The sequence below is a fragment of the Pagrus pagrus genome (assembly GCF_965226575.1).
Source record: "Pagrus pagrus genome assembly, chromosome: 11".
Lineage (NCBI taxonomy): Eukaryota > Metazoa > Chordata > Actinopteri > Spariformes > Sparidae > Pagrus > Pagrus pagrus.
In genome coordinates, this window is record NC_140195.1 from 32,292,567 (window position 1) to 32,307,724 (window position 15,158).

The 15,158-nt window shown below is 42.2% G+C and overlaps 1 protein-coding gene across 12 annotated transcripts in view; it reads left to right on the forward strand.

Annotated features, from left to right (window-relative positions):
- vps13d (vacuolar protein sorting 13 homolog D) overlaps positions 1-15,158 on the forward strand; it is a 150,396-nt gene that overhangs the window by 99,108 nt on the left and 36,130 nt on the right. For all 12 annotated transcript variants that reach the window (XM_084367243.1, XM_084367239.1, XM_084367245.1 and 9 more), the window contains 10 exons: positions 3,511-3,558; positions 5,598-5,748; positions 6,311-6,527; positions 6,899-7,146; positions 7,231-7,422; positions 7,516-7,642; positions 7,817-7,959; positions 8,888-9,018; positions 9,427-9,602; positions 13,932-14,055. In XM_084367243.1, the coding sequence (XP_084223369.1) occupies positions 3,511-3,558; positions 5,598-5,748; positions 6,311-6,527; positions 6,899-7,146; positions 7,231-7,422; positions 7,516-7,642; positions 7,817-7,959; positions 8,888-9,018; positions 9,427-9,602; positions 13,932-14,055 (1,557 nt within the window). The remainder of the gene's footprint in view (positions 1-3,510; positions 3,559-5,597; positions 5,749-6,310; positions 6,528-6,898; positions 7,147-7,230; positions 7,423-7,515; positions 7,643-7,816; positions 7,960-8,887; positions 9,019-9,426; positions 9,603-13,931; positions 14,056-15,158) is intronic.

Sequence of the window (15,158 nt, forward strand, 5' to 3'; positions counted from 1 at the left end):
ACAAAAATCCAGAAAATCACATTGTATGATTTTTAAGTAATTAATTTGCATTTTATTGCATGACATAAGTATTTGATACATCAGAAAAACAGAACTTAATATTTGGTACAGAAACCTTTGTTTGCAATTACAGAGATCAGACGTTTCCTGTAGTTCTTGATCAGGTTTGCACACACTGCAACAGGGATTTTGGCCCACTCCTCCATACAGATCTTCTCCAGATCCTTAAGGTTTCGGGGCTGTCGCTGGGCAATACGGACTTTCAGCTCCCTCCAAAGATTTTCTATTTGGTTCAGGTCTGGAGACTGGCTAGACCACTCCAGGACCTTGAGATGCTTCTTACGGAGCCACTCCTTAGTTGCCCTGGCTGTGTGTTTCGGGTCGTTGTCATGCTGGAAGACCCAGCCACGACCCATCTTCAATGCTCTTACTGAGGGAAGGAGGTTGTTGGCCAAGATCTCGCGATACATGGCCCCATCCAGACCGAGGGAGATTGACCGTCATCTTGAACTTCTTCCATTTTCTAATAATTGCGCCAGCAGTTGTTGCCTTCTCACCAAGCTGCTTGCCTATTGTCCTGTAGCCCATCCCAGCCTTGTTCAGGTCTACAATTTTATCCCTGATGTCCTTACACAGCTCTCTCGTCTTGGCCATTGTGGAGAGGTTGGAGTCTGTTTGATTGAGTGTGTGGACAGGTGTCTTTTATACAGGTAACAAGTTCAAACAGGTGCAGTTAATACAGTTAATGAGTTGAGAACAGGAGGGCTTCTTAAAGAAAAACTAACAGGTCTCTGTGAGAGCCGGAATTCTTGGCAGGTGATCAAATACTTGTCATGTCATGCAATAAAATGCAAATTAATTATTTTAAAATCATACAATGTGATTTTCTGGATTTTTGTTTTAGATTCCACCTCTCTCAGTTGAAGTGTACCTATGATAACAATTACAGACCTCTACATGCTTTGTAAGTGGGAAAACCTGCAAAATCTGCAGTGTATCAAATACTTGTTCTCCCCACTGTAGGTACACTAGCACGTGTCAGGGATTTTGTAGGATTAAAGGATAACTACCGTTTTTTACAACCTGGACCTTATTTCTAGCAAAATATATGATCATTTACTCACCCAGATAACTTTGGTGTCATTTGAAGTCGTTCGGACGAAATTATTATTATTATATCCGGTGTAGCGCCGATATATCCATATAATGCGAGTGACGGGGCAGCGACACACAGCCTCTATATAACGCATTATCTGTCACGAAACTAGTTCATTTCACCAATATTTTGTTGCGATATTCTAGTGCTATTCCCCTCTGAGTCCGGGCTCGTCTGTTATCAACATCCGGGGTCAAACTAGCAGTAGCAGCTACAGGTAAACAAGCCGGGCTGTCGCGGGTGCGCGCGCAGCTCAGAGACGACATCCTCCAGGTCAGAGGTAGTAGGTCAACCTACAGACCCCGGATGTTGATAACAGACGAGCCCGGACTCAGAGGGGAATAGCACTAGCGTATCGTAACAAAATATTGGTGAAATGAACTAGTTTCGTGACAGATAATGCTCATAAAGGCTGCGCTTCGGTGCCCCGTCACTTGCATTATATGGATATATCGGCGCTCCACTGGATCTAATTTCGTCCGAACGACTTCAAATGACACCAAAGTTATCTGGGTGAGTAAATGATCATATATTTTGCTAGAAATAAGGTCCAGGTTGTAAAAAACGGTAGTTATCCTTTAAAGTCAGTTTACATGATCAAACCATTATACCAAACAGGTGCTAATGATCATCGATTTCAAAGCAGACTGGGGTTTCAAGATGTGCTGTTCATGCTCTTTTGAAGAAGCACAAAGAAACGGGCAACATTGGGGATCGTAGACACAGTGGTCGGCCAAGGAAACTTAGTGCAGCAGATGAAAAACACATCAAGCTTATTTTCCTTTGAAATCGGAAGAACTCCAGCAGTGCCATCAGCTCAGAACTGGCAGAAACCAGTGGGACCCAGGTACACCCATCTACTGTCTGGAGAAGTCTGGCCAGAAGTGGTCTTCATGGAAGAGTTGCAGCCAAAAAACCATACCTCTGACATGGAAACAAGGCCAAGCGACTCAACTACGCATGAAAACATAGGAACTGGGGTGCAGAAAAAAGGCAGCAGGTGCTCTGGACTGATGAGTCAAAATGTTAAATATTTGGCTGTAGCAGAAGGCAGTTTGTTCGCCGAAGGCCTGGAAAGCGGTACAATAATGAGTGTCTGCAGGCAACAGTGAAGCATGGTGGAGGTTCCTTGCAAGTTTGGGGCTGCATTTCTGCAAATGGAGTTGTAGATTTGGTGGATTAATGGTGTCCTCAATGCTGAGAAATACAGGCAGATACTTATTCATCATGCAATACCATCAGGGAGGCATATGATTGGCCCCAAATTTATTCTGCAGCAGGACAGCGACCCTGAACATACAACCAATGTCATTGAGAACTATCTTCAGCGTAAAGAAGAACAAGAAGTGATGGTAAGGCCACCACAAGCTCTGATCTCAACATCATTGAGTCTGTCTGGGATTACATGAAGAGACAGAAGGATTTGAGCAAGCCTACATCCACAGAAGATCTGTGGTTAGTTCCCCAAGATGTTTGGAACAACCTACAAGCCGAGTTCCTAGAAAAACTGTGTGCAAGTGGACCTAGAAGAAGATAGTGTTGAAGGCAAAGGGTGGTCACACCAAATATTGTTTTGATTTAGATTTCTCTTCTGTTCATTCACTGCATTTTGTTAATTGATGAAAATAAACTATTAACACTTCCATTTTTGACAGCATTCTTAGTTTACAGCATTTTTTCACACCCACCTAAAACTTTTGCACAGTACTATATCATTCCATATTTGTAGAATTTTGGATGGACTGACGCAAAGTGTACCACATTTCACATTGTTCCTGGAAATCATGGACGTTATGTCCTCCGGGAAAAGGACCATCCAGATTGGTGCCATCACAAAGTTCAAAAGCATCTGTGATGGTTTTGGGGTGTGTTGGTGCCCATGACATGGGTAACTTGCACATCTCTGAAGGCACCAGTAATGCTGAAAGGTACACGCAGATTTTGGAGCAACATGTGCCGCCATTCAGGCAACGTCTTTTCAGGGACCTCCCTGCTTATTTCAGCAAGACAATGCAGAGCCGCATTCTGCCATTAAACAATGTGGCTTCATAGTAAAAGAGTGCAGGTGCTAGACTGACCTGCCTGCAATCCAGATCAATCTCCCTTTGAAAATGTGCTGCACATTATGAACCACGAAATACGACAACAGAACCCAGACTGTTGGGCACTGAATTTGTATATCAAAACAGAATGGCAAAGACATTTTCTTTCAAAACATAACAAATTGAGTCCTCAGTCCCCAAACACTTAACACATTGAGTGAAATAGGGATGATGAGCTGCTGTAACAAGTGAATTTTCTCAATGTGGGATCAATGAAATTAATCTTGTCATTTCTCTTTTACTCTTCCACAGGTTGGCAGTCCTATTAGCAGAACCAACATCATCCACCCACATGTTTATGTAAGTCTGGCAGGTATTTTGTCTAAATCAGTGAGCAGTCAGTAGCCGTTTTTATACTGGACAGCAATCCGCCAATTTGGCTGTCCTTTTTGCAGCTAGGTCCGCCAATTTAGACAGGCCGCGGTATAGTGGGGGTCTGTTTTGGTCCGCCAATATGACGCCTCAGAGGGTAAACTTTTTGCCACCTTCATTGCCATGTAAATCCAAGGTGACGATGTGCCGGCAATTGTGTGACATGGGCGGAGGTGCAGATGACGTGCACTGTTGTGCGACCCACAGCCGGGAGTTTTAAAAGCAGGAAACAGCTGATCACAGCAGTCAGTTCATCACTTCATCCGCAAACGTCAAGATGAGCAACTGGAAAGCCGCTGAGATCTGGGAGATGCTTACCATCACAGCTGAGAGAACCGTCAATAACCAGATCACGGGGACTGTTGTACATCACTGTTCACGCCCAACTTCGTGCTTCACGTCACGTCACATGTTCATGCCTACCCCAGTGGCGGCTTTTATGAAAAGGAGGAATATTACAGCTCCGTTTCACATAGACAAGACGGCAAATTGCAGCCTTGTGCCGCATTTCTAACTAGAAGGAGCTAGTGAAGGTAAGCACTTTTAATCAAGTCTGCAGTAGCAGTAGCAGCAGTGCATTAGCAGCAGTACATTAGCAGCTGTATATTAGCAGCTGTAATAGACATTATATACCAGGAAATTGATGGATTTGAAATGTAGAAACAACTTTGCTATTTTTGCATCTAATAAGGCAAAGATCATGAAAAGTATATACCATTAATTGTCAAACCAAGTCAGTGTCCTTTATACTGTATATGTCACAATTCCCAGATTGCCTCTGCACGCTTTATAATATGTACATCATATGAGAACCTCTGTCCTTCGACCCTCGATTCAAAGAAATAAAAGCAAGTAAAAAACAGTTTTCAAACAGTGACCCGGTATAACACAATGAGCGGATATCGAATTACCTTAATTGTAATGGTTTATCATAAACTCAGCATAATGTACATTTTTAAAGTACTGAATCTATCAATGCAGCTCCATCAAGACTTATAATCATTTCCTGTTGCTTCTACAGTTTCTACAGTATTTTGAGCATTTAAATGAAACGGTCAGATCTGCAACTTCTTACTGTAAGGTAATAAGTAATAATGTGGGTAATCTCGACAGGAATTATGCACAACGTTCTGGATTCAAGCTACGTTTATTCAGCTTGACCACTTTAACACAAAGTCTCCTGAGCCCTCTCCACCTCTCTCTCTCCCGCAGCCGCACCTCGACCACGCCCACCTCCACACTTACTGTTTTCATTAATTATCCTGCTGATTATTTTTGTGATAAATCAATTATTCACACGAAAATAATAATAGAAAAATAATCCAATCACAGTTCCTAAAAATGCAGAGTCACGCAATCACAGTGCTTGTGTTTTCTAACCAGTAGTCTAAGACATAAAGAAATTTAGTTTATTATCACATGGGACAAGTAAACACTCAAACCTGGTGGAACTAGGTAATGTTTTGTTTAAATGTTTGAATACTAAAATAGTAAAAACAAAGTGTGTTGATCTACTAATAAATCTATTGACTAACTGTTTAAACTCTGAATGGATGATGTGAAGTTTGGATTAACAGTCAACTCAAACAGAAGGATTTCAGAAAACAAGGGGGATGCAGTTACATATGTTGACACACCCTTATAAAATAGGGACAATAGAAATAAAGGCCTGTCTCTTATTCTGTGTTCAGACCAGACACAACACAAATTATCCATTGGACTAGATTACATTCAAAGTTAATGATGAAATGCCATTAGACACAAATTCTCTGGGCATTGCAAATGACGTGAATGCTTACTTAAAATCGCTACTTCATTCATGTCATTTGCCACACTGTGTGGCGAAAGCTTATCGGCGTTGACGTGCACTCTGACATCACTGATGTTGTTTTAGAGATTATAACAATAATCTCTGAAACAACATCTGATTGTTACTGGTTTTGTGTGTGAATCCCTCGATCCCTCAGTTCTCGGCTCTGCCTCCGGTCAGGGTGGTCTTCTCCATCACAATGGAGGGCAGTGCTAGGAAGGTCATTACTGTCCGATCTGCCCTTATGGTGAAGAACCGGCTAGATGTTCCTATGGAGGTCAGACTCGACAGCCCCTCTGCTCCTGACAGTAAGACACAGTTCCTTTTTTTCATTATATTCTATTTCAATGGACCCCACACACACCACATACATCATTTACACATCAAAATGTAGGAAGATTTGTTCCTCTCTGAGACATGTAATTATGAAGCAAACTGACTTGCAGTAGTATTAGACCTGAGCCTCAGCGAAAATCTCCACAAAAACACTAACAGTTCCCATCACCATGGAAAACTTTGATTACAGCTGGGGAAACTGTCGACAAACATTTGCTAATGAGTGCTCTTTGACACACACACACACACACACACACACACACACACACACACACACACACACAAACTGGCTTAGTTTGGCTGACGCACATAAACACACATACAACTTCCTTATTTTATTTCATTTTTTATCCTTATTTGATCTTATTTTGTGTTATTGTCATTATAATGAAGCCAATATGTTTTTTCTTAAACTTTGTTAATTGTGTTTTGAGAGACAATACAATTGTGTCACCAGAGCATATATACAAAGTAAACAAGTTAATAATTCCTTAATCAAAAGTCATGATAAAAATTGTGTCCTTGTGTCAACAGAACCAGTGGTGTTGCCTTCTATCCTTCCTGGCCAGGCCTTGGCGGTCCCCCTCCACCTGACATCTTGGCGGCTGCAGGCTCGTCCCAAGGGCCTTGGCATGTTCTTCTGTAAGGCTCCCATCCACTGGACCAGCGTTGAGCGGCCGGGAGAGATCAGCAGCAGTAAGAGAGAGTGTCAGTCAGCAGATTTTGATGAAACCGTCAAGCGTAACTTCAGGTACAGTAAATACAGTTAGTCACTGGGGGTCTAGAGAATAACGAACTAGTCAAGTGTAAAAACTGAGTGGACGCATTGAATTTTTGTAGATGAATCCTTTATCTGTGGTTTTAGCACGGCAAAATACAAGGTATTCAGATTGGAAAGACTCCCACTATCCCTGCAAAAAGGAAGTTGTATTGTTACTGCAGTCAAACAGTATCTGCAGCTCAGACAAGCATGCTGGGGGTTTAGTCCAGTCACGATGTGGCTCATTTGTAAACAGCCTTTCAGAGCCAATCGAGCACTCTTCTACTGTATTTTCGCCTATCCCCATGCAGCAGTTTTCCCCACAGAGGGTACCGTTCCCCTCATTTCTCTGTATCTTTCAGGTTCTGTGTGGTCATCAAGAAAGACAACTACCCAGAGCAGCAGCCTGCCAAGAGGGTTTCTGGCGGTGCCAAGCAGATTTACCGACAGCCAGGCCACACTGTCTACCTGCTGCCCACCATGGTGCTGGCCAACCTGCTGCCCTGTGACCTCAACTACTATATCAAAGGAACGTCCATCAAAGGCTCACTGAAGCCTGGGAAAGAGGCTGTGCTTCATGCTGCTGACACCTCACAGAACATGGAGCTTGGTAGGAACTGTCTCTGGCTGCTTGTTATTTCCTAAAAAATGTCCTCATTCTCTCTCGCTGGTGTTCACAATATGTGTCCTTCAGGAGTCCTGCTGGAGAACTTCACTATGTGTAAAGAGCTGCTGATCCCCCCTGGGACACAGAACTATGTGGTACGAATGAGGCTATATGACACCAACAAACATCTGCTTTGCCTCACCATCCGCATCATCCTGCGGGCACAGGGGGCACTGAAGATCCTGATTTCTGCCCCCTACTGGCTTATCAACAAGACTGGTAATGTTTTCTTAGTTGTAACTGCCATTGTGCAGTCCAGTCATTGCTTAAGCTTCTCTATCATCATTCCCTAAAGCCATGTTCCTCCCTCAGGTCTGCCGTTAATTTTTCGCCAGGACAATGGCAAAACCGATGCAGCAGGCCAGTTTGAGGAGCATGAGTTGGCTCGAAGCCTCAGTCCATTACTGTTCTGCTATACTGACAAGGAGCAGCCAGCTATGTAAGTGTATGTCAGAGACCAGACCACTCTGCCCTTTCTGTTGTCCTGAGTACCTGCATCTGGACCATATTCATTGTCTTAGGTAGTGAGCAATGTTCTAGCCAGGCAACATCCTGTGGTGTTTCTATTCTTCCTTTCATATTCCATGTGTTTTCCCATCTATCTTGATCCCAGGTGTACTATGCGGATTGGGAAAGGGATCCACCCAGACGGAGTTCCAGGCTGGTGTCAGGGCTTCTCTCTGGATGGAGGGAGTGGAGTCAGGGCAGTGAAGGTTATCCAGCATGGGAACAGGCCTGGCCTCATCTACAACATAGGTAAGTCATACATTCAAAATCAGCACAGGTGGATTGCACTAACTGAACTAGGGTCTTATTTAATGTTGTACAATACAGAGGATCAGAACATCAGTGCTGATCCTGTGTATCGGACACAGGGGCATGAAAAACTCATCACTAATAATATTGTGAGAGACATCTGGGCTTTTTGGTTAAAAGTATTTTAAGTCCTGGCATCTACATATTAACTTGCTTTTCTACTCCATGAAATTCTCCAGCTTGTGTTCAGAATGGGTGCTCCGATTGCATTGTGAACAGCTAATTGACCTAACAGCTAATGGAGCTAAAACTTGCAGCAGAGCTAATTACACAACAGTACAGTACAGTACAGTACAGTACAGTACAGTTTGATGGTAAAAGTACTTTGAGTGTGAAGTTCTTAATATCAGTGTACATTTTATCAATCGTCGGTCAGAGATGAAAGTAGCCATGTACCAGCAGTGACCAAGTTTCTGCATGGCACAAAACCTCAGTACAAAGACTGACAAAACGATTTATTTTTTTATATCGTTTTTTTTTTTATGTTTTCAATCTATGTCTTTGAATCGATCAAAATAAATCAAATTATTTATTTGAAACAGTGTTTTCATTATGCCACTGATTAAAACCATCAATGACAATAAAGTAAGAAACGTCCTTTTGATCGGTATTGGCTGATGCTGCTTCCAGCAATCAGTGCACCCTCAATGTTCAGCATTGTAAAGTTGATTTTCGTGCATTACATAAATGCAAAGGCATATATAAGAAATGATATAAGAAAGAAAATTAGATGAGCTGAATTGCAGTAGTTTATTACAATGTATTCATGACCTTCTTGGATAACTAAAAGTTATCAAAATGTTGATGCAGCAAGGCCAGATGATTTAAATCACTGACACATTTATCGTTACCTGTCTGATCAATGCAGGCATCAGTGTTCGGAAAGGAAAAGGACGCTACAGGGACACTCACATAGTGACCTTTGCCCCACGCTACCTGCTGGACAACCGCTCTACACACAAACTGGCCTTTGCTCAGAGAGAGTTTGCAAGAGGGAAGGTGAGAAATGAACTGTTCATAGGCTGTTTATGTCGCTGAGCAGTCAGGATGCACACCTTGTACAGTGATTGACCATCACCAGTTCAGATCAAGATCATGAATCTTGTTTCATAGCTGTCTCTCTCTGTCATCTCTATTGTGATCTATCCTATAAAAAAATAAGATAAAAAGAAATACACTGCATCCCTGTGGCCTGATTCCACTGAGCCAGCACACACAATAATAGGGCTATAGTAGTGGTACCATAATATAATGCAGCCATTAATAATGTCATATTTAAAACTTTGTTTGTTAAGCCAAAATGTGTGCTTTGAGAAGGCTCGATCTGCAGTCCTTACCCCAGTTTCACCTATGGGGGTAAAATAAATACAGTATGATGGAAGTCATCCATGAAAATATTTGTCCTAGGGTACCGCCAACCCGGAGGGTTACATCTCCACCCTGCCGGGCTCCAGTGTTGTTTTCCACTGGCCACGCAATGACTACGACCAGCTGCTGTGTGTGCGCCTCATGGACACCCCCAACTGCACCTGGTCTGGAGGCTTCGAGGTCAACAAACCCAAGTCCTTCCATGTCAACATGAGGTGAGCTACATATACAGTTGTGGTGAAAAGTTTCCATCCACTTGTAAAGAACATGTATATGGCAGTCTTCAGTTCCAATGATTTCTACAGCTCTCATTTCTCTGTGATGATTGAGTGGAACACAAACTACTTTGTCACAAAAACATTCATGAAGTTTGGTTCAATAATTAATTTAAAGGAACTTGGGGCAGGATTTGTGAAAAGATAAACATGCATTTTAAGTTTTTTAATGCTAATGGGTGATGAAGCTTTCAAAACCAAAAAGAATGAGCCCACCCACGTATCTCTCCATTGCCTTGAACAGGCTGTGTGCTGCTTAATGTACTGCAATTCGGTGTCCGAATTTCCCGCGCAGTCTTACGGATGTGACGTCCGATGATGCTGAATGCGCGTCCTTGGATACGGGAAAAAGACAAGCGCGGTGGACCCAAACTAGTGTTTGGGTAGTAATGGATTCTGCTACGGCCAGCAAACGACCAACTACCACACAAAGTCTACTAAAAAGTAGTACTAGGAAGAAAACAAAGTTTTATCAGCGGCATGTCGTGAGTCGAAACGAAATTACGACCAAAGCCGGGCTGGCACCCGAATAAACATCGGATACGCGTTCGACTCATGGAGGCAGCTTCAACTGGAATTGGGACTGAAAACAGATGCTGACATGGCTCATTTCCTAGTAACCAGGTGAGAAAACATTACAGGTCATGTTTAGAGCTTGATTTGAAAATCATATGAGATCACGAGGACTCGGAGTGACCTAACGTGCAAAGTAGCGTTAGCTGCAAACATGTAACTTAGTCCACCGCTGTGTAACACTGAATAGTTACAGACTGCGCATTTTCCACGGTCCTTTAGTCTGAAACCGAATAGTTAGAAATACGTCCCTCTATATATGGGACCGAAAGCCCAACCTGTTATCTGGGAGGTGACGTTAGCAGCTGGATGTAGCCACAGGCTAACGGTTTGTTTGTGTCTGTGTAGCAACATTAGCTGCTTACACACAGCAATCCCGTATCAGAGACGATATTTCTGTCCCCCAATATGCCGTCTTTGCTTTCGCCTGTGCCTTTCAGACCGTAACGGTAAATCGCCGCACTTGTGTCACTACACACAGCGAGCCGGCTTCCCGGCTGCTTCGTGTGTGTAGGGGATAAGGCATCAGCTGCACTGCTGTGAAGAGTTCATGCGTGCTCCCGCACCGGCCTGTCTGATGGCTGCAGTTACCCTAACGGCTGCAACGGCCGTCGTGTCACTATTGAGTCTTATTTCTTGATACTGCCCCAAGTCCCCTTAATATAGGTCTTCTGAAAATGTGAACACATCTGCTGGATCAAAAATATGCATACAGTTACTTTAATGATCAATTTAGGTGATTATAGAAAGTTGTGTGAACCAAATGTTCTTTGTAGCATGGCCTCTTTACTTAACAGGACAATGATCCCAAACACACATCAAAAGTGGTAAGGAATGGATCAGTCAGGCTATAATTGAGGTTTTGGAATGGACTTCCCGAAGTCCTGACTTGAACCCCATCGAGAACATGTGGACTGTGCTGAATAATAATAATATAATAATAATAATTATAATAATAAATTCATTATTGAACCAAACTTTTTTGTGACAAAGTAGTTTGTGTTCCACTCATTCCATCACAGAAAAAATGAGGGCTGTAGAAATCATTGGAACTGAAGACTGACATGATATACATGTTCTTTATGAGTGGATGGAAACTTTTCACTATAAAATGCATTATTATGTTTTTATGATATAGCATATTTTGTTTTATTTGATATATTTATTTAGAAAAAAATGCATGTTATGTTTTCTTTATTCAGTAAAGTAAGACAAATGAAATCAAAGTCATCCTGCTACAGCTTTTATGCTGTCACACGGTTCTCATTTTCTGTGACTTAGCTAGGAGAGAAGTCTGTCTGATAAAACAATTTCATCTGATTTAAAGGTTCTTGAATACATGGAGTTTGTTGCTAGTGAGAGACATGCAGACTGTGTGTATAGTATGGAAATTATAATGACTCTGCAGGCAGTGCTTTAAATCCATGTTTTGCGGAAGAGGAAGAAGATTTTTCGTTTTTTCTTTTAACAGCTGTATAGGGCTGGGTATCAATCAAAAATTTTCGATACCAGTACCAATACCGATACCTTCACTTCGATACCGGTTCCTGAACGATACTTTTTTCAATACCAATTTTATAATATTAATTCTAACACAAAGAATATTACATAACACATTACAGTACAAATCTTGAGTTTTATTTTTCAGCTGTTTTTCAACAGATTTACAGTGTTTGATTTGATTTTTTCATCACAGGCAACACAAAACTTTTTTTTTTCAGCTTCTGGCCCCTGCAGTATTTGCAAAACAATGATTTTGGTGTTCACTGTCTGATAACTGGACAGATCCATCACTCAACAAAATATAGAGAAAAGTCCCACAAAGCAACGTCACATGACCATACAACTGTTAGGTAGTAACTGGTCGTGTCTTTGGCAACTTATATGAGGAAAAGCCTCTGTACTCCTGTCTGTCCGACCAACTCTACGTCACATTTCTGGCCAAAAAACAGCGTCTGTCCCCGTCAAAAAACTTAAACTCACCAACTGTTTGTCAACCCTCCCGACCAAGGCGCCGGCTTTCTGTGTGAATTATACTCTGGTTCGTCTTTTACGCCAGAGCTGCTCGGCTCTGTGTGAACAACCAACGGCGGAGAATTGGCGAACCGCTGCTGCGGCGATATGCGGCGTCTGTGTGAAAAGGGCTGGTAACTTGTGGTTGTGATGGTAACTTGTGACCTTTGCTCGCACACTGTACGCCGAAATCATTTTCCCGGTTGGCACGTACATTTTTTAAGGGGCAAATGCGAGTGAAATACTCGCAGTATAGAGCCCTGCACAGGCCGACTTAAGTGCTGAGAGGAGGATGGTCGGTCCGCTCGTTTTGCAGTCAAACACTTCCTGCATGCCGCATCACGTGTAACGTTACAGCCAATCATCGGCAGCATTATCAGATCTTGATCCCGTGATTAACTTCTGGGAACTGAAACTTGGCACCAAAAGACGAGGCATATTTTGATACTCGGTACTACAGAAGCATTTCGGTGGTGCCATAAAAGAACCGAAGTTCGGTACCCAGCCCTACAGCTGTATATACTACTAACCCTGTATGGACGATGGTAAAACCTTGCAGAGAATCATTGCCATACAGTATTCTTTAATTATCTATTTTGACAGTCATAACCCAAAAAGAACAAATAAAGAAATCTAGGAATAAATAACAATTCCTTTAAAAACTGTTAAAGTGCAGCCACTTTTTAAATGGAACAGTTTAAAACAGTAGTGCTACAGCAACTTAAATAAATCTAGAAATAAATAATTCCCTTAAAACTTACTCACAGAACTCGCTTGCTTGCAGTGCGGCACTTTGAAGGGCAAATGTTGGTGACGATACAGTGTCCACCCAGTGCGCAGACTCAGCAAAGACATGGGGCACACGTCGGAGGTCCAAATGTCAGTAGTAAAGCTGATTGCCTTTACATCTTTCAGCCTACATGAAATGTGTTCCCTCACTGTCTCATAAAGTTTTGGGAGAGCGGTTTCATCGTTCTCTTTCACATCATGCATCTTCAAATGCTTTATAAGGTTGCTGGTGTTGAAATTCACAACACTCCTGTCACCCCTCCAAAATTACAGCCTTGCATGCTGAACATGTGGCCGTTTTACTGTTGGCGTTATCCTGAGTAACATATTGTTGCTAGCTCCGTCTGACTCACGTGAAATCATCTTCTTCAGTGCTGTAAAAACAATAGTTGCCAGGGGCAGCACAGCGCAGCTTCCTGTGTTGGAATTTAGAGCAGGCAAGAAGAATTGATTTCCAGTGTGTAAAATTAAGCAGAGCTAATGGAGCTAACTGGGAAGTAGCAGGGTCCCGTTTCTAAATTACACGGTGTTGGATGGGTGCATAGACTCATGTACTCGCTGATACGGATATTCTAGTATATACAGTATGCACAATATTGTTTTCATCTTAACTTCTTATGTCAGCCTCAGTTTCCCACGGAATTACATTGTATCTGTGGTGTGAGCTGAAGGTCAAGGTATAGTAAAAAATAGTCAATAATGTCTATCAATAATGATATTGTAGCAGGCCACTATAAATAAGTGAATGTATGAGAATCACTGCTGCCTGTATGTTGTGCTGCTCATATTGTGTAGTGGCTGTATTTTCCATGTTGTACCTAAAACAAATTGAAGTAAAGTGAGTGAATGAAGTGAAGTATTTGACAGGTTTTAAGTGGATATTGGTTTGAACAGGGACACCCTGGGGAGCTGTTTCTTCCTGCGGACAGAGATCACCCTGAAGGGAGCCACCTACCAAATCTCCTTCACTGATACTGACCAACTGCCACCTCCTTTCCGCATCGACAACATCTCTAAGGTAAGCCACTGTTGTGATAGCATGACAAGTTTCTAAGGAGTGGACGTAATTACTCAAGAAAAAATGAGGTATGTCTGAATCACTCACTGGACTCCCACTTCTTTCTTCATGATGAATCGTTCCAGTGGGAATGAAGCACTCCCTTTCAGACAGTCTCTCCTCAAAGACATTGATGGTGTCCCTTCTGTTGTACAAATGAAGAATGTGGCAGAAGCATTTATGATACATTAATTGTGAAGAATGATGAAGAGAGCTCAAGATACAAGTTCAAACCTGGCCTGCTGTCATACCTCCACTCACATAGCCATTTACTGTGTGCAGTGGGTGTGATTATTGCTTTTGCTGTTTCAGAAAATTTAATTCAGATTATGCCAACTCTGATTCTGTGTTTCAGACACTAGCTAGGTTTCCATAAAAAGCGATAATTTTAATAGAATTTTAATTAAATCTGCTAAAGACAATCTGCATAATTGTGTGTTTCCATTCACTAGTGTTGCACAGCAGCTGGTGGTGCTACTTTTGTAGTTTAAACCATTGAAGAGAGCCATTCAAAGCTCAAACTGTGAATTATAATGTAGAAAACATGGTGGAAGCATGACAGATGTGTTTCATGTGTTCATTTGAGGATGTTTACAGTCTACTCATGACTCCACATGAATTTCGTGCATTTGTCTGCCGACATTTTTCATCTCTTCAGTGGAGCGGAAGCTTCACTGGATGTTTCAAGGTTCCAGGTTCATTTATTTGTCATTCAACAACACAGCGCTGCACAACGTCCCTTTATGCTACACAAGAAAAACTTTTGATGGAGTGTGGCGGTTGAGTTCAGGAGTCTCACAGCCTGAAAAAAGAAGCTGCTCTTTAGTCTGGTGGCACAGCAGTATTGCTTGCCAGACAACTTAACCAAGATATCATTTCAGCCAGGTTGTCGCTAAGGTGGGTTTTGTCTTAGTATCCTTTTGGCTCTGCACAGGCACAACACCCCATTATTGCTGAACTAGGTGGGTAGCAGTAGTGTTAAGGGAGGTTTTAATCACCTGTTGCAGAGCCCTCCTGTCCTCTCACATGCCTAATGTACATCATGATTTATTATCTAGGTCTGT